At 59.5% G+C, this 21,703-nt stretch overlaps 1 protein-coding gene across 1 annotated transcript; it reads left to right on the top strand.

The window, feature by feature from the left end:
• Positions 1-3,711: 3,711 nt before the first annotated feature.
• Positions 3,712-19,156, top strand: LMNA (lamin A/C). The gene is made up of 12 exons (XM_062631848.1): positions 3,712-4,140; positions 14,420-14,576; positions 14,672-14,797; positions 14,884-15,054; positions 15,870-15,995; positions 16,093-16,313; positions 16,396-16,600; positions 16,707-16,814; positions 17,052-17,171; positions 17,263-17,361; positions 18,344-18,595; positions 18,954-19,156. Exons 1-12 carry the CDS (start codon positions 3,791-3,793, stop codon positions 18,984-18,986), a joined length of 1,968 nt encoding a protein of 655 aa, XP_062487832.1. The 5' UTR covers positions 3,712-3,790; the 3' UTR covers positions 18,987-19,156.
• The last annotated feature ends 2,547 nt before the right edge of the window (positions 19,157-21,703 follow it).

Raw genomic sequence — 21,703 nt, forward strand, 5'->3', positions numbered from 1 at the left:
CCTGCCAGAGGGGCTACCGGGGGGGGGGGGGGGGAATGGGGTCAGGATGGAGCCCCCAGCCCTGTGCCTGCGGTGCTGGAAGGGCCAGGGCTGCTATAGAGCTGTTTATAGCACAAAGAGTGAGAGCAGCCAGGGACAGAATGAATCATGGGGGTGAATCACAGGCGGGTTTGGGTGGGAATGGACCTCAAAGCTCATCCAGCTTCAAATCGTCTTCCGCTAGAGAGGGTGCTCCAAGCCCCTGTGTCCAACCCGGCCTTGGACACTGCCAGGGATGGGGCATCCAAACCTTCTCCATTCAACCCATCCCAGTGTCCTATCACCTTCCCAGGGAAGAGCTTCTGCCTCAGATCCCATCCCCATCTCCCCTCTGGCAGGTTAAAGGCATTCCCCTTGGCCTGCCCCTGCATCCCTGCATCCAAAGCCCCTCTCCAGGATTCCACACTCAGAAACTTGTCCCTTTGCAGGGAAATGGGATATTCCGGGTGGATGGAAACCAGGCTGCTCCTGCTCCATAGGAACAGCCTAGGGATGGGGCAGGAGGGCTCGGCCTCCATCTGGGAGCTGGGAAAGGACCACAAAGCAACGTGATGCCAAACCAGCTTTTCCTTCCAGCCCCTCCCCTCGCAGCCAAGCCCAGGGATGCGTTTTCCATCGGGATACCTGGAGCAGCCGTTTGGCACCTCCTGACTTAGGGAAGAGCCCAGAGCACGTCCCAGCACCCCAGGGGTGCTCCTGCTTCTGCTGCCCCATCCCTGGAGGAGGCGACTCATTCCAGCATCCCAGAGGGATACAGCAGGGACCTGCACCATGGACCACTCTGGCTGCTGAGCACAGCGGGGCTGCGGATGCTTATGGATCCCGGGATGCTCGAGCAGGATTGGTGCCATTCCTGCTGCTGGCACCTCCAAGCTCACCCCCCCAAACTGCTGCTCACTGTGAATCCCAGCCCTTGCCACAAATGCAACTGGTAAATCTATTAATTTTCCAGCTCTAATTGATGTATCGCTGTAATTACCTCTTATAACAAGGCAATTAGAGCCTATTAGAGAGTATTAGCTAATTAAAGCTCCTCTACACGTACGCACCAACCCCCTTATGTGCACAGATTTGGGGGGGTTTGGGGTGGGGGGGAACTGGAAGCCCAGCACAGGGCCTTGCAGGTCAGCACCGTGCATTGGGATGCTGGATGGGCAGATCCAGGTCCCATCCCTGCCTCTACCACTGCATCCCTTCATCCTTGGGCACCTCACTTGCTGCTATAGACAAGGGAGGGGGATGTCCGGCTATGGTCAACCCAGTGATTTTCGGCTATCTGGGATCCAATGGGAATACACTTGGAGGCTGGGATCTTCTCCTGCTGGTAGCGGGGTGGGCAGGGATGCAGGGTTAATGCTTCGATGCTTTGCTGGCCAGAAGGGAGGCTTGGAAAGAGCAAATTCCCACGTGGAGATGGGATGCTTCTGCTTTGGAAAGAGCTGCAGGAACGATGCCAGGGGCAAGGGGAGCACAGCCCAGAGGGAAGACCCCCAAGCTCCTTGGGAAGAGCCCCATTCCATAGTGCTCCCACCCATGGCACGTCCCCATCCCATGGCTCTCCATGGATGCAGCCCCGGACCTGCAGCATCCCTCAGCACGCCAATCCAGACTTCTTTTGCTGGCCAAGGAGCATTGGAGGCTGCAAAGAGGTTGGAATTCCAGGGATGGGGCTGATTCCTGCCTTCCGAGTCCCTCTGGGGGAGATAGAGCCAGTGCCGGAGCCATGCAGCCTCCTCATGCATCCCTCCATCGCCCCTCACATCCCCTGCACATCGCTCCTCACGTACACACTGCTCCAGCCCATGGAAACCACAGGAATTCCCAGTTCTGGGCACGGATCCTGGCCTGGCAGTGGCAGGGATGGGAGGTGCTGAGCGGGAGCCTCATCCCGCTGCTCATCTGCTTCGAATTAAACCCCTCCTGCCTTGCACAAGGAGAAGGAAGCTCTTTGCCATCACAACCCACGGCTGTGTCAGGTTGGGCTCATCCTGCCCTGGTCCAAGGCAGGGCTGATGGGGCTGATGGAGCAGGAGCAATGGGACCCAACCCGGAGCTGCCACCCCACCAAGGAGGGTGACAAGAGCCCCCCCCCCCCCAGTGTGTGTCTGGGAATGATGGGCCCAAAAGCCAGGAGCCAGGATATGGCCCCTGCTGTACCCATGACCCTTAGCTGGGATTTCCAGCTATTGCCCAAGCCCATCCCTGTGCCTTTGCCCTGGCTGCGGTTCCTACATGGAGCGAAAGCAGCTTTAACCCCGTTCTCCTTGGGATCACCGTCCCTCACATCCCCAGGCCCATGCAGGAGGCAGGGGGGGGGTCCTCCCGAGGGCTGGGAATGGGATAAGTGCACGGGGGACACGGGGAAGAGAAGAAAGTGGGAAAGGAGAAGGGAATGGAGCTGCAGGCCGAGGGAGGGCTGCTGCTGCCCCACGGCCGGCTCCCGCGGCATTCCCTGTGCCCACCCCAGTGAGGGTGACTCACGGGGAGCCGGGATGAATCATTCCCCACACGCTTGTCCCTCGGCCTGTGCCCCATGTGTTTGTTGCTCTGGTTGCTGGGTGAGTCATTCCCAGCCTGCCCGCGGCTTTTCCTGCTCGGAGGACGCTGGGAAGGGAATGGGGCGCAGCTGCAGGACGAGCAGGGATAGCCCTGGAGCGGGGTGCCCAGGCTCCCACTGGTGTTCCCAGCCGTGCGATGCAGCTCCCGTTCCAGCTTGCTTTGCTGCGGAGCCCAGCATTGCAAAGGGGGAAGCCGAAGAGCCCACAGCCACCCTTCCTGGGGTGCTGCTTCTCCGTTCCCATTCCCAGTTTTCCATCTCCCGTGCAGGAAGGATTGGCTTTGAGGTGCCAATGAAGCACCCCCCATCAGTAGTGCTGCGGGGGGGGCAGGAAGCAGATCGGGAAGTCGGGAGCTGCTGAGGTTCGGAGGGAGGCAGAGCCACCTGGACCAAGCTGGGAAGACCGGGAATGACCCGTGGGGGAACTGGAGATAGTGGGAGAATGGCTGAGGAATGGTGGTGGGGCTGGGAATGGAGGTGGGAGAATAGGAACTGGTGCTCAGAACTGGGGGGGGGGGGGGGGGGGGGTCCAAACGGAGCACATCTGGGATGGGAAATGGGGAGAAAGGGTTAAACTGGGCACAAGGAAACTGGGAGCAATGGGGGGTGGCACTGGTGTGGAGAGAACTGGGCTAAGCCAGCAATGGGGTGTCCTCGGGTGGCCCAGGGCTCTCTATGTGATGGTTTGGGGCTCAGGGGCACCCTGAGCAATGGGGGAGCTGGGATCCTGCCCTTGGGTCCCTGGGCATGCTCCAGGTGCTTGCGGTACCCGGGACCCCCTGGGGCCAGCTTGAGATGCCCCCTACCCCTCTGTGCGGGGCAGCGATGCCCTGGGGGTGCCCGGCGCAGCCTCTCTGAGCCTTGGAGCACTTTGCCCTTTCCAAAGCTGAAAGCTGGGAAAAGGAGGGGGGGGAGGAGAAGGGGTTTTTCCAATGGGTTCACCCCAAAACCCCCCATTCCCAAGGATGCTTTTCCCTGCTTTCCCCCAGCAGCAGCCGTGCCTGATGCAAGGGTGTTGTCCGCAGCCGGGCCTCAACTCCACCCTCCTCCTCCTCCTCCTCCTCCTCCTCCTCGCAGCTCCTCCTCCCTGCGCGATATAAGCGGGCACCCGAACAAACCGGAGCCTCCGAGGCGCTGGCTTGGGGACCCCGCTCCCGTGACCTGAGCCCGAGAGCCTTTTGCCTCCGGACCCCGATGGCGACCCCTTCGCAGAAGCGGAGCACCCGCAGCGGGGCTGCGGGGACCCCCCTGTCCCCGACCCGCATCACCCGCCTGCAGGAGAAGGAGGACCTGCAGGAGCTCAACGACCGCTTGGCCGTCTACATCGATAAAGTGCGCTCCTTGGAGCTGGAAAACGCGGGGCTCAGGCTCCGCATCACCGAGTCCGAGGAGGTGGTGAGCCGGGAGGTGTCCGGCATCAAGGCTGCCTACGAGTCGGAGCTGGCCGATGCCCGCAAGACCTTGGATTCCGTGGCCAAGGAGAGAGCTCGGCTGCAGCTGGAGCTCAGCAAAGTCCGGGAGGAGCACAAGGAGCTCAAAGCGCGGTGAGTGCCATAGGGATGGATGGAGGGATACGGGGGGGGTGACGGGACGGGACGAGGACGGGGCCGGGACGATCGCTGTCGTCATGGCTGGCAAAGAGCCGGGCGTGAGGAAATAGAGACCTGGAGGAGGCCGGGAGAGGAGAAACCCGTGACCTGGCTGGAGCTGGAGTGCCCATGGCAGGGAGCAAGAGGACAGGGAGGGTCTCCCGGTATTCCCGCTGCCCTCCCAGCGCCAGGGATGCTCTGGGAGCGGGTCCGTGCGGCGCGGAGCCCGTGGGCCCTCCGCATTCGTCATCCCGGAGCTATTCCCGAGCAGGCTGGGGCGCAGGGCAGGAAGCGGTGCCAGGCAGCTGGCTCCGTCCTGCCCACCACGGAGCTCGCCGTTTTCCTCTGCTGCCTTTGGCACTTAAAGAACCTGCTCTGGTTGGGTTTGCCTTAACCCTGCCTGTGCCGCGGGGTCCCCTGGGGCGATGCCTGCATCCCCATCCCATCGGCTGCCTCCGGGCGATGCATTCCCGCTCTGCTCTGAGGCTCCAATCCCCCCCACACACACACCCCGGCCTTTTCCTGACAGGTTTAGGTCATTCCCTTCCTGCCATAGGGACCTCCCCGCTGCTGCCGGTGCCTCTGCCCTTCCCATGCTGGGAGCGTGTCCCCTGAGGACACTGCTCTTGGCAATGGGCTCCCTGGTCAGGGCTGGACCAGCCCTGGGCTTCCCTGGGGCTCCGATGGCCCCGGTGCCATTGGCTCCGCTCCCGAGTCCCGCTCCTTGCTGGAGGGAGCGGGTTCCCTTCCGTCCCTGGGGCAGGATCGGGACAGCCCCCTTCTTCCTCCCTTTGCTCTTGTGCCTCTTGCTCCGGACACCCCTTTTGGAGCCGTCTCCGACGAGGCTAAAATTAACCTCCCCCGAAGATGCCGTCAACGTTCTTCCGACAGGGAAAGGGTGAAGCGCAGCCTTCCCCAGCGCTCCCGGAACGCCGAGCGCTGGGATATATATAGCTCCCTTCCCCATGTGCTGCGCTCGGATAAGGCACCGTCCTTGCTCCCAGGGAGCTGAGCTCTCTAAAGGCTTTTTGCTGCCTGATGCAACCCCAGAACTATCTTGGCCGTGGTATTTGGAGGGCTGGAAAGCATTTGGAGCCTGGGAGCGTGGGCTTTAGGGATGATGGGCTTCATCCCTGCCATAGGAAACGCTCCCGGAGCTTCTCCATCACTACCAAACCCCCTTTGGAAAGTCGGGGGGGGTCCCACAGAGCAGCTTTTGGGTTGGAGGCGGGTTTGGGTGCGGGCTCAGGGCTGGGTGCTGAAGGAGGGAGGTGTCTGTGACTCATGGCTGTGAGATGAGAGCTGATATCCATCGCCGCCCTTTGCGTGCCACGGCGCCGGGCACCAGCATCGGGGCCTCTTCTCCCCCCCACGCACACGCAGTCGTTGCCAAGTCGTTGTCACATCACCAGGGACCTTCTCGGTGTGGTGCTGAGAGGGGGGCTCTGAACAGAGATGCTGGGTTTGGAAGGGGTGTCCTCAACCTTTGGGCCCTGGGTTGGAGCCATCGCAAGGGTGCTGCTCCATCCCAATGGGGAGGACCGGTCCTGCCCCCCCCCCCCCAAGGCCCTGGTCCTCATCTCACTGCCCTTTGCACTGGGGAGTCCCCAGCTCACCCCATCAGCCGAGGGGAAGCTCCGGGTATCTCCCATGGGGCAGGCAGCAATGGGGCTGCGTTATCAGCATCCCCCAGCATCGCTGCTGCCCGCGGCTGCGGTTGTCTCAGCAGCACAGAAGTGGGGCTGGGGCTGTCGTGGGGCGTTGTGTGGGGCACAGTTCCTGGGGCTGGGGCCACCCCCTAGCACCCGGTTCCTGTCCCTCCCATGCAGGGTGGAGGGTGTGCAGCAGGAGACCGGTCTCACCAGCTCCCGACGCACTGGTGCAAGAGCTGGGTGGGTGAAGGAGGGTCTGGCCAGCCCGGTATTCCCTAGCTCCCTGCCCTGTGCCTCCTCCATCCCTCTGTTCCCAGCTGCCTGCTCTTCCCTTGGGCTGGAGCCTTCCCATTGTGTGGTCAGCTGCTCCCGATGCCGGTCCAGGAAGGGTTTCCCAAAGTCCCCAACACCATGGGGAGAGCCTGGAATGTCCCTGCCCTGCGGTCCCCAAGGACGGGCAGGAGGCTTTGGAGGGCACTGGGGTGCTGGGGGGGGATGCTCTGCATCCCTATCCTGCCCTCTCCATGAGCTGTGGGGGCTTTGGGCAAGGGATATAGGGACAGGACAAAGCCAGAGGGGGGATTGAGGCTGGATGGGGCTCGGAGCAGCCTGCTCTCGTGGAAGGTGCTTGGATCTGGATGAGCTTTAAGGTCCCTTCAACCCAGCCCTATTGTGGCTCTATGGAAACCGGAGCCATTGCCCCGCTCCAACGAGGATCCCCCTCATCCCAGATCCCTGCAGCACCGCTTGGGCAGGGGCAGCTCCCTCCTCCGGAACCAGCCCCTTGTTGGAGCGCGGCTGCTGAGCGATGACTTCCTCAATTGCAGCCCTTAACGCGATTAAAGTGGTGCTGGAAGAGCCTCTTCCTGCGCGCCCGGAGCTCATCCCTGCCTTAAGGAGGAAAACTGCCCTTTCCATAGTGCTTGTTGGGGGGGTGGAAGCTCCTCCAAGCGCGGACCCACCAGGCCCTCATCCCGCAGGGATTTTACCCCATGACCACCCAAGCAGGAGCAGGAAAAGGGAGCCGGAGGAGTGGAGAAGGGATAAAGAGCCCCAATCCCACGGCCGGAGCCGGGCGCTGCCTGCAGCAGTGACGTGCTTGTGCTGGAACACTTTGCGTGTGGGTGTTTGTGTGTGTGTGTGTGGGGGGAAACCTCGGGATCTTGGCCTCTTTCCCCCTCTGTGCCCTGGAAAACCTTTGCCAGGGAAGGAGCAGTTGGGATCTGAGGAGGCTTTGCCCTTTTGGAGCACACAAAGAGCAGTTTGTGCTGCTGGGGGAGCAGGAGATGCGGAGCCAGGGCTGGTCCGGGACCCCCGCATCCCTCAGGGACCCCTTTACACCCGCGGCCGTTTCTCCGCAGGGCTCTTTCTTGTCCAGCCCCACTTTATCCCGGTCGGAATGTTTCAGGCAGAGGACGCTGCTCCAACACTTTCGTTTCGGTGGCTCTGCTCCCGTTGCTGGCGTCTTCCCCGCTCCTGCTGCAGGGCAGGGCCGCCCCGGGAATGAGGGGAATGAGAGGAAATCCTGTTGCCTTCACCGCTTGTACGGCGATGGGAGCCGCCCTGCCAAATCAAGGGCTTTATCCTAGCGGTGGGGGATTAAAGAGAAGCAATTCCAAAGGGAATTGTGGCTGCTTTTCGTGCGGGGATGCATCCCCCCCCCCTTCCGTACAGCGCCAAGCACAGCGCGTCCCAGCCTGCCCTGGCTGCACTTGCTGCCACAAGTGTTTTCCTGCCTCTTGCACGTCACTTGATTCCCAGTTAACGCTTCAGCTCCGGAGCCGTTCCCGGCGTGTGGAGAGGCTGCTCCCGGCTCCTTGCTGTGCTGAATTGATGCCCTTTGGGAATTGGTGCCTGGCATCGGGACAGGAGGAAACCACCGGAGCTTTCCCCCCCACACCCCGGATCATGGCCAAAGTGAAGGTTGGCACGGATGAGTTCCAACCCGAACCACTCTGATTCCATACGCAGAGTCCCTGGGAAGCATTGGCAAGCCGGGAATCACTTCCCGCTGCTCTGCCGCCAGCTCCGCTCCCCATTTCCCGGCCTCTTTCCAATGCCATTTGCTGCACCAGCTCCTTTGTGCCTGGCTCAGCACATTCCCGGCAGCCGGTGCCACGTGTGTGCCCGCAGCCCCTCACCGTGGTGCCAGGGCTGGGTCCTCAGCCCTGGGATGAATGGTCCCAGTGTGGAGGGAGCAACTGGAGCAGCACCGGTGCCACGGCAGCTGCCTCGGCGGCTGTGCTGGGTCACATCCAGCACGGGTCTGAGCCCCGCGGTGCCTGTGGGGATTAAGGGAAGTCCAAGGGGGTGGAAGCCGGATGCTGGAGAGGGATCTCCATCAGGGACCGGAGGGATGGGACAGGGGAAGTTCAGGTTGGAGATAAGGAAGTTCTTCCCTGGGAGGGTGCTGGGGGACTGGAATGGGTTGAATGGAGAAGCTGTGGCTGCCCCATTGCTGGCAGTGCCCAAGGCCAGGCTGGATGGGGCTTGGAGCAAGCTGCTCTAGCGGCACGGGTTGGAGCTGGATGAGCTTCAAGGTCCCTTCAACCCAACCCAGCCTGATTCTATGACGAGTTGGTTGATGAACTGCGTTGAACCAAGCCCATGGGAATGGCAGGAAACCAAACTGGGGTTGGGACATCCCTGTTCTGAGAGGTGCTGAGCCAGCATCACCGCCCATTGTCCGTCATAAACCAGAGAGGAAGGTGAAGGCGCTGGCGGCCGGGGTTACCCTCCCGGCCATGGAGCTCTATTGCTGCAATCCCATGCTCAGAGCCAGGAGATGCTGCAGGAAGAGGGCCAAAGTCCGCTGCCAGCCCAGGGAGCGTTCACAGTGACTGCCTGGACTTTGCCCTGCCCCGTTATGGGGCTGCACCTCTGCAGGCGCTGGCACCGTGTCCCTACAAGGTGGGGATGGAGCCAGGACTGGGAGACAAGAGCTCTTAGGGATCCTTCGGATTCCTGCTCCGGGGCTGTGAGTGGCTCTGTGGGAGGTGGTTTCTGATAGCAGAGGCCTCTTGGACAAAGGGGAAGCTGCTCCAGTGGCAGGGGTCCTTGTCCACGGCAGGGATCGGAGCTGGATGCGGCCCCTTCATCCCGACGCAGGCTGTGGTTGTGCGATGGATGAGTCAGGCTCAGCCCTGGCGCTGGGTGCGGTTGCTGGCGCTCTCGCCTGCCCCTTCCTTCCTGATGGGATGGGTGCTGGTGGATAACCCGCTCCCAGCAGCGCCCATGGGGTGCAAGGGATCCATCGTGCTCCTCTCCCCCGCATCCCTATGGGGTTTGGCAAAGCCGAGCCTTCATGCCATGGGTTTAAACCTGCGCCTCCCAGGGATGCTGCCCCATGGCCAGGGGGAAGCAGGGATGCTAGAGCAGGCAGAGGGGAGCTGGGAGCGTCTGCCTCCCGCAGCGCAGCTCCGGCCTCCTCATCCCGTGCGCCCCAGCCGCCTTTTCCCAATGGAATCGCATCCAGACCCCGCCCCGGCTGCCGACGGCAAACAAGGCAGCAGCAGCAGCAGCAGCAGCAGCAGCAGGCAAACAGACCTTGTGCAGGGTAAACACCTCCCTGGCCCTTATCTGCCTGCGCTCCAGGGCTGCGGGCAAACCCTGGCGTTCCCGGCAAGGCTGGATCCCACAGTTCCCATTGCGGACCCGGATGGATGAGGGCAGGAGGGAGCCCTCGGGCTTGCTCCTTGCTTTGCCCCTCCCGGGTCCTCTCTGCCTTGTCCCATCCGGGACCCCATTCCCAGCCATGGATCCGTATGAGCACAGCGGCCTCGCCACTGCTTTGCATGCAGAGATGCCATCGGGAAGGGGACCGCAGCCGCATTCCCGTGGCGGCAACTCATTTCCTTGCTCCTGGAGCTGGCGTTTGCATCCCTGCTCCTCCTCTGCTGCCCCAAGCCCTGGCTGCATCAAACACGAACTTAAGGCTGTTTTCCCTCCCTGCTCCAAGGAAGACGCAGCCTCGTGCCCGAGGGATGGGCACTGTGGGCAGCAGAAAGCCCATTCCCAATCCCTTTCCCTATCGACTCCTACTTTGGAGCCGGCCAAACCCCTTTTTCCAGCTCTAAAACCCTTCTGGGGCTAGCATCCGCCCTTCCAAACCACGGAGCCCTCCCTTTTCCAGGGGGAACTCAGCCCAAAGAGCCACGTCGCTCCATGACTTGGGATTTCCATGGGAGCTGGGATGAGTCACCGGCTTGGGCTAGGGAGCGAGTGGCCCTGGGGCTCCCCACGGCTCTGTGGCTTTTGAATGTGCTATTTATCCTCTGACATCCCGTTTCCAGCTTCGAAGCCGTGCGGGAAGGGGCAGCATTCCATGCCGTGGTCCCGTGTGGCCGTGCATCCCGGCTCTGGTGAAGCCAGGGAGCTTTTCCCTGTTAGGAGAGGATGTGGGGAGACAGCGCAGGGTGGATCCATGGGAAGGAGAAAAGCTCCTTCCAAGGCTTCATGGGGAATGCTTGTAGCTGATTCCTAAAGGAATCAAGCTGGGAGCAGCTCCCAGTGAGGCTCCTGGTGATGGGATTTGTGGAGCGGAATTCCGGGTCCATTTATATCCCTATGAAATGCCCTTTCCTGGTTCCAGCGGGGTTGGTCCCCCTTTAGGATGCATGGAAAAGCCAGCTCCCCATTGCAGGAAGGGGAAGCCGAGCTCTGCGGAGATGCCAACAAGCTACGTGGAGCTGAGCTCAACGCCTCATCCCTAGGGATGAGCGTGCCCGGCACCGGGAACGGGCTCTGACCTAGCGGATGCTGGAGGGTGGGAGCCGTTTCCATGCATCCATGAGCGCTGGCATTCCCGGGCTGTGGGGCTGCGCGCCGACCCTGTCCTCCCTATACATTGTGCTGGGATCTTTGGGATCCGTGCTTGGAGACGGGCTCTGTTTATCCTGGTGACCTGGCGGAGGCATGGATGAGTCAGGAGCTGGGAGAAGCTGCTCGGCCACATTTCCAATGCCCCGCCATAGAGGCTTTCCTCACCCTGTCCCTGCTGCTTGTCCTGTAGGGCCCTGGTCCTTGGCATGGGGGAATCATCCCTGGGATAGAAGGAATAATCCCTGGGATGGGTGTAATGATCCTTGGGATGGAGGTAATGATCCTTGGGATAGGGGAAGAGATCCCTGGGATGGGGGTAATGGTCCTTGGGATGGGGGTAATGATCCTTGGGATAGGGGAAGGGATCCTTGGGATGGGGGTAATGATCCTTGGGATAGGGGAAGGGATCCTTGGGATGGGGGTAATGGTCCTTGGGATAGGGGAAGAGATCCTTGGGATGGGGGTAATGGTCCTTGGGATAGGGGAAGAGATCCTTGGGATGGGGGTAATGGTCCTTGGGATAGGGGAAGAGATCCTTGGGATGGGGGTAATGGTCCTTGGGATAGGGGAAGGGATCCTTGGGATGGGGGTAATGGTCCTTGGGATAGGGGAAGGGATCCTTGGGATGGGGGTAATGATCCTTGGGATAGGGGAAGGGATCCTTGGGAAGGGGGTAATGGTCCTTGGGATAGGGGAAGGGATCCCTGGGATAAAGGGAAAAGATCTATCCATGGGGAAGAAGGTCCTGACCTGGCACCTTGTCTGGATTGGGATGCAGGGAAGGAGGGATGGGCCTGGTTCTCCAGTACCGGCTCCATCCCACTCCATGGAAAGGATGAGGAGTGGGCATTGAGCATGCCCAGAGCATCCCTCCCCGGCGAGCCGTGTCCTGCCTCGGCATTCCCAGAGGGAGAGCCCAGAGCCGGGCTCCTCCTGGGATCCTGGCCCAGAGGGAAGGGCAGGAATAGAGCCAGGACAAGGATGCCAAGGTTTCCAGAGCCTTCCTGCAGCTCCCCCCCCGCGCGCTCTGTGCCTGTGCCGAGCCGGCTCCGAGCAGATCCAACTTTCCATGAACGTTGGGATTTTCTGGCAGCTGCAATAGGGAATTTTTTCCCCTCTCCTTCCTGCTTTTAGAAGCTAAAAATAGCTCGGAGGCCCCTTTTCCCCCCGTTTTCCCTCTGGAGACGTTTGTTCCCGAAGGATTTGGTTCCCTCCCTCGTGTTGTCTCCCCTTGGCTTCAACGAACCCTTGCGTTTACGCTCGCCTCTCCCCGGGTAGGGAAGCAAATCCCATGGGAGCTGCTCCACAAGTGGGGGCCGTGCTTCCCTTTGGGATCCGCTCTCGCAGGTGGGATGGGGAGGGAGCAGTGGGACAGGCGGAGGAGGAGGAGGAGGAGGAGGATGGTCCCTGTTCATCCCATTCCCAAGGGACGTGGGAGCGCTGCAGCTGCCATGGAAGTGGTGTATTTTTAGCCCAGCGCCAGCCGGAGCCTGGGAGGCTGCAGGGAAAACCGAGCAGGATCCGATGGGAAGCAAGGAGGGAAAAGGGGATTTTTCCCCTCCAGTCTCCTGGGATTTACCACGGGGCATCAGCGGATTCAATCTCAGCCTTCTCACTCCTAAATGGTGCCGGTGCCCCCTAAAGCATCAGAGGCCCAAAGAGCCAGTGACCCCCCCCCACCCCGTATAGCCAGGTCCCAGGGTTCGGTGGTGAAATCCCTCGGGAACAGTGGGATCGATCCCTGTCGGCAGCAGGGAGTTGGTGCCAGATGGGACAACTCAGGCTCTGGATCCGCTCCCAGATGGCGTTTTTGTGCCGTGAGTCAGTGGCATGAAAGGAGTGGGATGCACTGGGAGGCTCGTGGTGCCCCACGAAGGGGGGTTAATGGAGTACGGCACCGGGGGGGGGGGGATACCTTGGAATGACTTTTCCATGCCGGCTCAGGGCAGAAAGCAGAAGGAGAGGCAGGAAAAGCCAAGCAAGGAGCTTGCCACCCACACACCAGTCTGGGAATGCCGCTGCTTGCTCGTGGTGGGCAGGAGGAGAGGAGCGGAGGCAGCTCCTCCATGTGCTCCCTATGGGAAGCGGGGCAGATCCTGCTGTGGGGCCGCCAGCTCCCCCTTGCTATCTGTGAGCCGTGGGGCAGGAATTCTGCCTCAGGAATGCACCCATCCTGCCCCCCATTGTGAAGGGGGGGGGGTGACGCTCCCTGCCCTGGTGCTGACAGGCACCCACAGGGCTGTGCTTTTTATAGGACCTACCAAAATAGTGTCAGGTTGTGTCTGGGGCGGCGGGGGGGGACTTGGGTCGGGTCGGGTTCCCCAGGCACAGAGCGATGGCTCCATAGGGAACAGCCTGGAGCTGCTCCTGGAGGGCTGGAAGAGCGAGGGGAGGAGCCAGGGATGGGATGGGGCGATGCTGGAGGGCAGGAGAGTCACCCGCAGTGCGGTGTGGGGCTGGGCCTGCCGCATACGCTGTGCCATATACACTGTGCCGTGTACACAGTGCTATATACACTGTGTCATGCTCTGCTGTGCTGTATACATTGTGCCATATACATTGTGCCATATACACTGTGCCGTATACACTGTGCCATATACACTGTGCCATATACACTGTGCCGCATACACTGTGCCATATACACTGTGCCATATACACAGTGCCGTATACACTGTGCCGTATACACTGTGCCGTATACACTGTGCCCTATACACTGTGCCGTATACACTGTGCCGTATACACTGTGCCCTATACACTGTGCCGTGTACACTGTGCCGTATACACTGTGCCGTGTACACTGTGCCATATACATTGTGCCGTATACACTGTGCCATATACACTGTGCCATATACACTGTGCCGTATACACTGTGCCATGCTCTACTGTGCTGTATACATTGTGCCATATACACTGTGCCATATACACTGTGCCGTATACACTGTGCCATATACACTGTGCCGTATACACAGTGCCATATACACAGTGCTATATACACTGTGCCATGCTCTACTGTGCTGTATACATTGTGCCATATACATTGTGCCATATACAATGTGTTATATACACTGTGCTATACCCTATACATCGTGCCATACTAAACACGCTGTGCCATATACATTGTGCCATATACAATGTGCCATTTACTCTGTGCTATACCCTATACCCCGTTCCATACTACACACTCCGTGCCTATCCATTGTGCCATATACACAGTGCCATATACACAGTGCCATATACACTGTGCCATATGCACTGTGCCATTTACTCTGTGCTATACCCTATACCCCGTGCCACACTACACACACTGTGCCATATCCATTGTGCCATATACACTGTGCCATATACACGGTGCCATTTACTCTGTGCTATACCCTATACCCCGTTCCATACTACACACACCATGCCATATACACTGTGCCATATACACTGTGCCATATACACTGTGCCATTTACTCTGTGCTATACCCTATACCCCGTGCCATACTACACACTCCGTGCCATATACACAGTGCCATATACACTGTGCCATATGCACTGTGCCATTTACTCTGTGCTATACCCTATACCCCGTTCCACACTACACACTCCGTGCCATATACACTGTGCCATATACACAGTGCCATATACACTGTGCCATATGCACTGTGCCATTTACTCTGTGCTATACCCTATGCCCCGTGCCACACTACTCACTCCGTGCCATATACACCGCTGTGTGCGCTGTGCCGCAGCCGCTCACCCATCCCATGCGGTCCCCGCAGGAACGCCAAGAAGGAAGGGGACCTGCTCACGGCGCAGGCGCGGCTCAAGGACGTGGAGGCTCTGCTCAACTCCAAGGAGGCCGCGCTCTCCACGGCCCTGGGCGAGAAGAGGAACCTGGAGAACGAAGTGAGGGACCTGAGGGCGCAGGTGGCCAAGGTGAGCGTTGGGCACCCCTTGTCCCCTATGGCTGCGGGGCAGAGCCGGGGCTGGGTCCCCGGGAGCCCGCGCTGAGCATCCCCAATGCCCCGCAGCTGGAGAGCGCCTTGGGTGAAGCCAAGAAGCAGCTGCAGGATGAGATGCTGCGGCGCGTGGACGCCGAGAACCGGCTCCAGACGCTGAAGGAGGAGCTGGAATTCCAGAAGAACATTTACAGCGAGGTGAGCGTCCGGGTGCGGGGTAACCCCGCTGCCAACGGCTCGCGTTCCCCCTCCCCGAAGCTGATCCCACCGTGTCCCGGCCCCAGGAGCTGCGGGAGACCAAGCGCCGGCACGAGACGCGGCTGGTGGAGATCGACAACGGGCGGCAGCGGGAGTTCGAGAGCAAGCTCTCGGAGGCCCTGCAGGAGCTGCGGAGCCAGCACGAAGCCCAGATCAGGCTCTACAAGGAGGAACTGGAGAAGACCTATGGGGCGAAGGTGAGCAGCGCCTCACGTGTCTTGGCCCCTCCTCGCCCTGCCCCATAGGGCTGATGGGGTGGCGACCCCTCCATCCATCTATCCATCCATCCATCCATCCATCCATCCATCCATCCATCCATTCCATCCATCCATCCACCATCCATCCATTCCTCCATCCATCTATCCACCCATCCATCCATCCATCCATCCATCCATCCATCCATCCATCCCTCCATCCCTCCATCCATTCATCTATCCATCCCTCTATCCCTCCCACACTCCATCCATCCATCCATCCATCCATCCATCCATCCATCCATCCATCCATCCATCCCTCTCTCCATCCCTCCCTTCATCCTTCCATCCATCCCTCCATCCCTCCATTCATCCATTCCTCCATCCCTCCCTCCCTCCCTCCCTCCCTCCATTCATCCATTCCTCCATCCCTCCCTCCCTCCCTCCCTCCATCCATATATCCATCCATCCATCCATCCATCCATCCATCCATCCATCCATCCATTCCTCCATTCATCTATCTGTCCATCCCTCCATCCATCCATCCATCATCCATCCCTCCATTCATCTATCTGTCCATCCCTCCATCCATCCATCCATCATCCATCATCATCCATCCATCCCTCCCACACTCCATCCATCCATCCATCCATCCATCCATCCATCCATCCATCCATCCATCCATCCATCCCTCCCTCCCTTCATCCTTCCCTCCATCCCTCCATCCCTCCATTCATCCCTCCCTCCCTCCATCCATCCATCCATCCATCCATCCATCCATCCATCCATCCCTCCCTCCATCCATCCGTATCCTCCAGCTGGAGAACGCCAAGCAGTCGGCCGAGAGGAACAGCAACATGGTGGGTGCTGCCCATGAGGAGCTGCAGCAAACCCGGATCCGCATCGACAACCTCTCCTCGGAAGTCAGCCAGCTCCAGAAGCAGGTGAGTGAGGACCAAGGGGGGGGTCCCTCTGGATGCACCACCTCGAAGGGCGGCTTTAGATGGGGCAGCCCCCCCTCACCTTCCCTTCCCCACGCAGTTGGCTGCTAAGGAAGCGAAGCTGCACGACTTGGAGGATATCCTGGCCAGGGAACGCGAGACCAACCGGCGCCTGCTGTCCGACAAGGAGCGGGACATGGCCGAGATGAGGGCACGCATGCAGCAGCAGCTCGATGAGTACCAGGAGCTGCTGGACATCAAACTGGCTCTGGACATGGAGATCAACGCCTACCGCAAGCTGCTGGAAGGCGAGGAGGAGCGGTGAGCATCCAACCCAACGGGCTCGGTGCCTCCTGCTCCTCACGTCCTCACTGATTCCATCTCCCCTTCTCCTCCTGCCCAGGCTGAGGTTGTCACCCAGCCCTTCCTCCCACAAAGGGACATCCCGGAGCCATTTGTCCACCCCGGGCTCCTCCAAGAAGAGGAAGCTGGAGGACAGCGAGAGCCGCACCAGCTTCTCCCACCATGCCCGGACAAGCGGCCGCGTTGGTGTGGAGGAGGTTGACTTGGAGGGGAGATTCGTGAGGCTCAGGAACAAGTCCAATGAGGTGAGTTTGCCTTCAGGGAGTTCATCCCTGTTTCACCCCATGGGTGGGATGGAGCCGGGACAAGCTGGGGAGGAACAGAGGGATCTAAGCATGGGGTCTCTTGCAGGACCAGGCGATGGGGAACTGGCAGATCAAGAGGCAGAATGGAGACGATCCCCCCATCACCTACCGCTTCCCCCCGAAGTTCACCCTGAAGGCTGGCCAAGTGGTCACGGTGAGTTACTGCCCGGTGACGGATCCAGCCCGGATCCCAGACCCACTCATGGAGTCAGAGAACCCCACAATGGGTTGGGTTGGAAGAACCTTGAGTTCCATGGGCAGGGACACCTTCCACTAGAGCAGGATGCTCCAAGCCCCTCTATCCAAGCTGGCCTTGAGCACTGCCAGGGATGGGGCAGCCACAGCTTCTCCCTTCAAGCCACAGTTGAATACTCTGTGCTCTCCTCCCTAGATCTGGGCCTCAGGGGCTGGCGCGACCCATAGCCCCCCCAGCAACGTGGTGTGGAAAGCCCAGAGCAGCTGGGGCTCTGGAGACAGCCTGCGCACTGCCCTCATCAACTCCAATGGGGAGGTAAGAGCCCAAGGGCAGCTCCAGGGCATGGGGTGGGGGTCAGCAGCCATCAACCCCCCCCCCCCCCCAACTCCTTTGCTGTCCCCTGCAGGAGGTGGCCATGCGGAAGCTGGTCCGCACCGTGATCATCAACGATGACGATGAGGATGAGGATGATGATGAAGTCAACATCCACCACCGCCATCACCACGTGAGTGCCTCGGGGGGGTGTTGGAGGGATGATGGTAGTAATAAGAGTCATGGAATGTGCTAGTAACAGGCTCTATGGAATTACAGTAATAGTAATGGGGTCATGGAATGGGTTGAGTTGGGTGGGACCTTAAAGCTCATCCAGCTCCAACCCCTGTCACAGGCAGGGACACCTTCCACTAGAGCAGCTTGCTCCAAGCCCTGTCCAGCCTGGCCTTGAACACTGCCAGGGATCATCATCATCATCATCATCTAATAGTACTAATAATAATAATTAGAAGAGAAAGCAGAAGAAGGGAGAAGAAGAAAAACAAGGAGAAGGAAAAGAAAAAGAAGAAAAGAAGAAGAAGAAATGAAGAAGGAGAAGAAAATGAAGAAGGAGAAAATGAAGGAGAAGAAGGAGAAGAAGAAGAAGGAGAAGAAGAAGAATAGAAAAGGAAGAAGAAGGAAAAGAAGAAGGAAAAGGAGAAGGAGAAGAAGGAAAAGAAGAAGAAGAAAAAGAAAATGAAGAAGAAGAAGAAGGAGAAAATGAAGGAGAAGAAGGAGAAGGAGAAGAAGAAGGAGAAGGAGAAGAAGAAGAGAAAAGGAAGGAGAAGGAGAAGAAGAAGGAGGAGAAGAAGGAGAAAATGAAGAAGAAGAAGAAAAGAAGAAGAGGAAGAAGAAGAAGAAGAAAAGAAGAAGGAGAAAATGAAGAAGAAGAAGAGGAAGAAGAAGAGGAAGAAAAGAAGAAGGAGAAGAAGAAGAAAAGAAGGAGAAAATGAAGAAGAAGAAGGAGGAGGAGGAGAATGCACAGTCATAATTAACAATAACATAATTACTGTTATTAGCACTATTAGTTTCAAAGCAGGGCATGGGTGGGACAGGCGGTTCAGGGACCCTCTTTGAAGACCTCCTCCTCAGGGCAGGCTGCTCGATGCCAAAGCTGCTCTGGCCGGTGCTTGAGGTCCCTTTGCCCGCATCCCAACCCCTTCCCTCCGGTGCAGGGCAGCTGCGGTGGCCCCGGTGACCCCGGCGAATACAACCTGCGCTCGCGCACCGTGGTCTGCGGCACGTGCGGGCAACCGGCCGACAAGGGGGGCAACCAGAACATGGCCACCATGTCCTCGGGCTCGTCCACCTCCAGCGTGACCGTCACCCGCAGCTACCGCAGCATGGGCGACGCCGGCAGCATCGGCCTCGGCGAGACGCTCGTGACCAGGAACTACCTCCTGGGCGACACCAGCCCTCGCCGGCAGGTTGGTGGCCACCAGCACCCTCGTCTCCCAACAGGGCAGCGCCTTCCTCTTCCTCCTCTTTGCTCTTCCTCTTCCTCCGGCCACCATCGGAATGGGAGGGATCGGGAGGGGTTGTCCGCAGCATCCCCACATCCCGTGCTTGACCCCCAGGAGCATCCCTCATCCCCATGGCTCTCATTCCACCCATCCCTCACGCACAAGAGCAAGCCATACCCTCCTCTAATCCCCCCAATTCAGGGCTGAGGTGGGGGTGCGTTGCATCCCAAGGGCACTGCGAGGGAGGGATCCCACATGGAATTTGCTGCCTCCTTGGCACCGCTTTGGGGCTCACGCACTGCTGTCCCTCTCTTCCTCGCAGGCTCAGGCTGTGCAGAACTGCAGCATCATGTAACCTCGCGGCACCATTCCTGGGATCCCTGGGCAGGATTTGCTTTCCCAAAGGCAGAGTATTTCGGTGTTTTCTTGTTGGCCCGCCGGGATCCAGCGCCGACGTCGGGATTTTTTTTTTTCCTTTTCTAGAGCAGGAATTTTATATATAAACCTATTGGAAATGCTTCCGGATGCTTCCATTTTTGGTGTTTGTTTTTTTTTTTTTTGTAGAGAAAAAAAAGTAAAGAAAAAAATATCTATTTCTATAAAAACCAAAAACCAAACCGAAAAAAAAAAGAGCTTTTTCAGCATCCAAATCCTTTTAAAAGTGCAGCCAAAGACAAGCGGGAATCGCGCGTCCGGAGCGGGAGGCGCGATCCTGCTGTTTGCCAAAGCTTTCTCTGCAGGGCTGGGAGGAGCGAAGCCATTCCCATGGGGCTGAGCAAGAGCAGCTCTGATGCTGGTGCCTGACGTGGAGCGTTGCCTCGAGCAACTCTTTTTTGGGCTTTTCCCCCCAAATTCCCTGTTTTTCCCCCCGTTTCCAGGCAGCATTCCCGTCACTCCGTGTACTGTATTGCCCGTCCCAAGCGCCTCTTTGCCCGTTGGGGTTTCTCTTTTCTAAGCAGCCGAGTTGTGCCTTAGCCAAAGGTGGGAGCCGCTCCGGAGCAGGGAATCCCGCCCGGCGTCGAGGGATGGATGGAATATGGGAAGTTGAAAGGCCCCGGAGCTGTATCCTGGGACCAGATGGCTTTGGTGGATGGGGAGATGGAGCCCGCTCCTGCAGGACCCACTTGAACCTCCTCTTCGGGGGATGCTGCATCCAGTGGGGTTCGAACCCCGCTTTGTTCTCCAGTGGCAGGAGCTCAGGAGCCCTTTTCCAGGCAGGATGAGGCCAAGGATGCTTTAGGAAGCATTGAGGAAGGTTTTCCCATTGAGCGAGGGGGCAGCTCCCCTCACTGCCAGGCTCCATCCAGCTCTAGACCCCCAGCCTGGGGGGCAGGATGAGGCCCCCTGCTCCGGCGGGATGTGGTGACACCGCGTTATGTATCTGTGCTTGCCAAGCTTCTGTATCCCTGCCTCTGTTTCCTTCTGGAATCAATAGAGCTGATCCCTTCCCATCCTGTGTGCTGTTGTCATTGATGTCCTGGGATGTGTGTGTGTGGGGGGGATTGTGGGGGTCCCCTAGCTTCAACACTAATGAAGAGGGGATGGAATGTGGGGAGAAGGCTCAGAGATTCCCTTCCCCTGGGATGCTGGGAAGGAGAAATCCCCTTGGATGCGATAGACGGGGAATGGGGGGGGGGGGGGAATGCAGACCCTGAGTGACCCCAGGACGCAGCTTTGCCCCCCCCATGGGGTGCCCCCAGCACCCCACCAAGGGCACCCCTTTCCCTGGGCATTCCCAGCCTGCCCGGGCTGTGCCAGGCGCTGGAATGAGGCGGGAGGAGCAGTGGGAATAGGGGGGGGGAGCTCTAAAGCCGGTCCTTAATCGGCTTTAGCGGCCCCGGCGCCGGCAGCCGCGATGTGAGCAGCGCGGACGGGTGGGCGCAGGCACAGGTAGGTGCCCACCCAATGGGTGTCCCTGTCCCCCCCCCACACACATTGGGTGCAAGCAGGGCTGAGGGCAATGGGTGCCAAGGAGGGCGGGGGGGGGAATGAATGGGGCTGGGGATGGTGACAGTGGGGACCGGGGCTGGTGGCACTGGGGAAGTCAGTGCCCATTCGCCAGCCTCAGTGAGCTCCTTGCATGGCCCCATAGGGACCGTGTACAGCCCATGGGGACCCCACACGTCCCATATAGACCCCACACGTCCCATATAGACCTTGCACATCCCATATAGACCTTGCACATCCCATATAGACCTTGCACATCCCATATAGACCTTGCACAGCCCCATGGAGACCATGTACAGCCCATGGGGACCCCATGCATCCCATACAGACCTTGCGCAGCCCCATGGGGACTTTGTACAACCCATGGGGACCCCACACATCCCATAGGGAGCTTGTACATCCCCATGGGGACCTTGTACAGCCCCACAGGGACCTTGTACAGTCCATGGGGACCCCACACATCCCATATAGACCTTGCACATCCCATACAGACCTTGCACATCCCATACAGACCTTGCACAGCCCATACAGACCTTGCACAGCCCCATGGGGACCTTGCACAGCCTATGGGGACCCCACACATCCCATACAGACCTTGCACAGCCCCACTGGCCCCTTGCACACCCTATACAGACCTTGCACATCCCATACAGACCTTGCACATCCCATATAGACCTTGCACATCCCATACAGACCTTGCACAGCCCATACAGACCTTGCACAGCCCCATAGGGACCTTGTCCAACCCATGGGGACCCCACACATCCCATACAGACCTTGCACAGCCCCACTGGCCCCTTGCACGCCCCATGCACAGCCCATGTACGGCCCATGGCTCCTCACCCGGCCCACGAGGACCACGCACAGCACTTAGGGGTCTCCAGCTCCGGGCTCCCCCCATGGTGGGTACCAGGATGGAAACGGGCCCGGGTCTCTGCAGGGAGAGCCTCGGGGCAGCCGTGGGGCAGGGATGGAGCCAGGGATGCTCGGCACATCTGGCGCTGAGGGGGAAGGGGGGGGCAGCAGCCCCATAGCGGCCCCCTCCAGGCCCCTGCATGCCCGGGGGGATTAAGGTCAGGTCTCCCCACTAATCCCAAGGGTGCTTTAGGATGGGAGCTTGCGCCC

Source organism: Pezoporus occidentalis, unplaced genomic scaffold (genome assembly GCF_034315485.1).
Source record: "Pezoporus occidentalis ecotype Australia unplaced genomic scaffold, CSIRO_AGI_Poc_V1 ctg379, whole genome shotgun sequence".
NCBI classification, from domain to species: domain Eukaryota; kingdom Metazoa; phylum Chordata; class Aves; order Psittaciformes; family Psittacidae; genus Pezoporus; species Pezoporus occidentalis.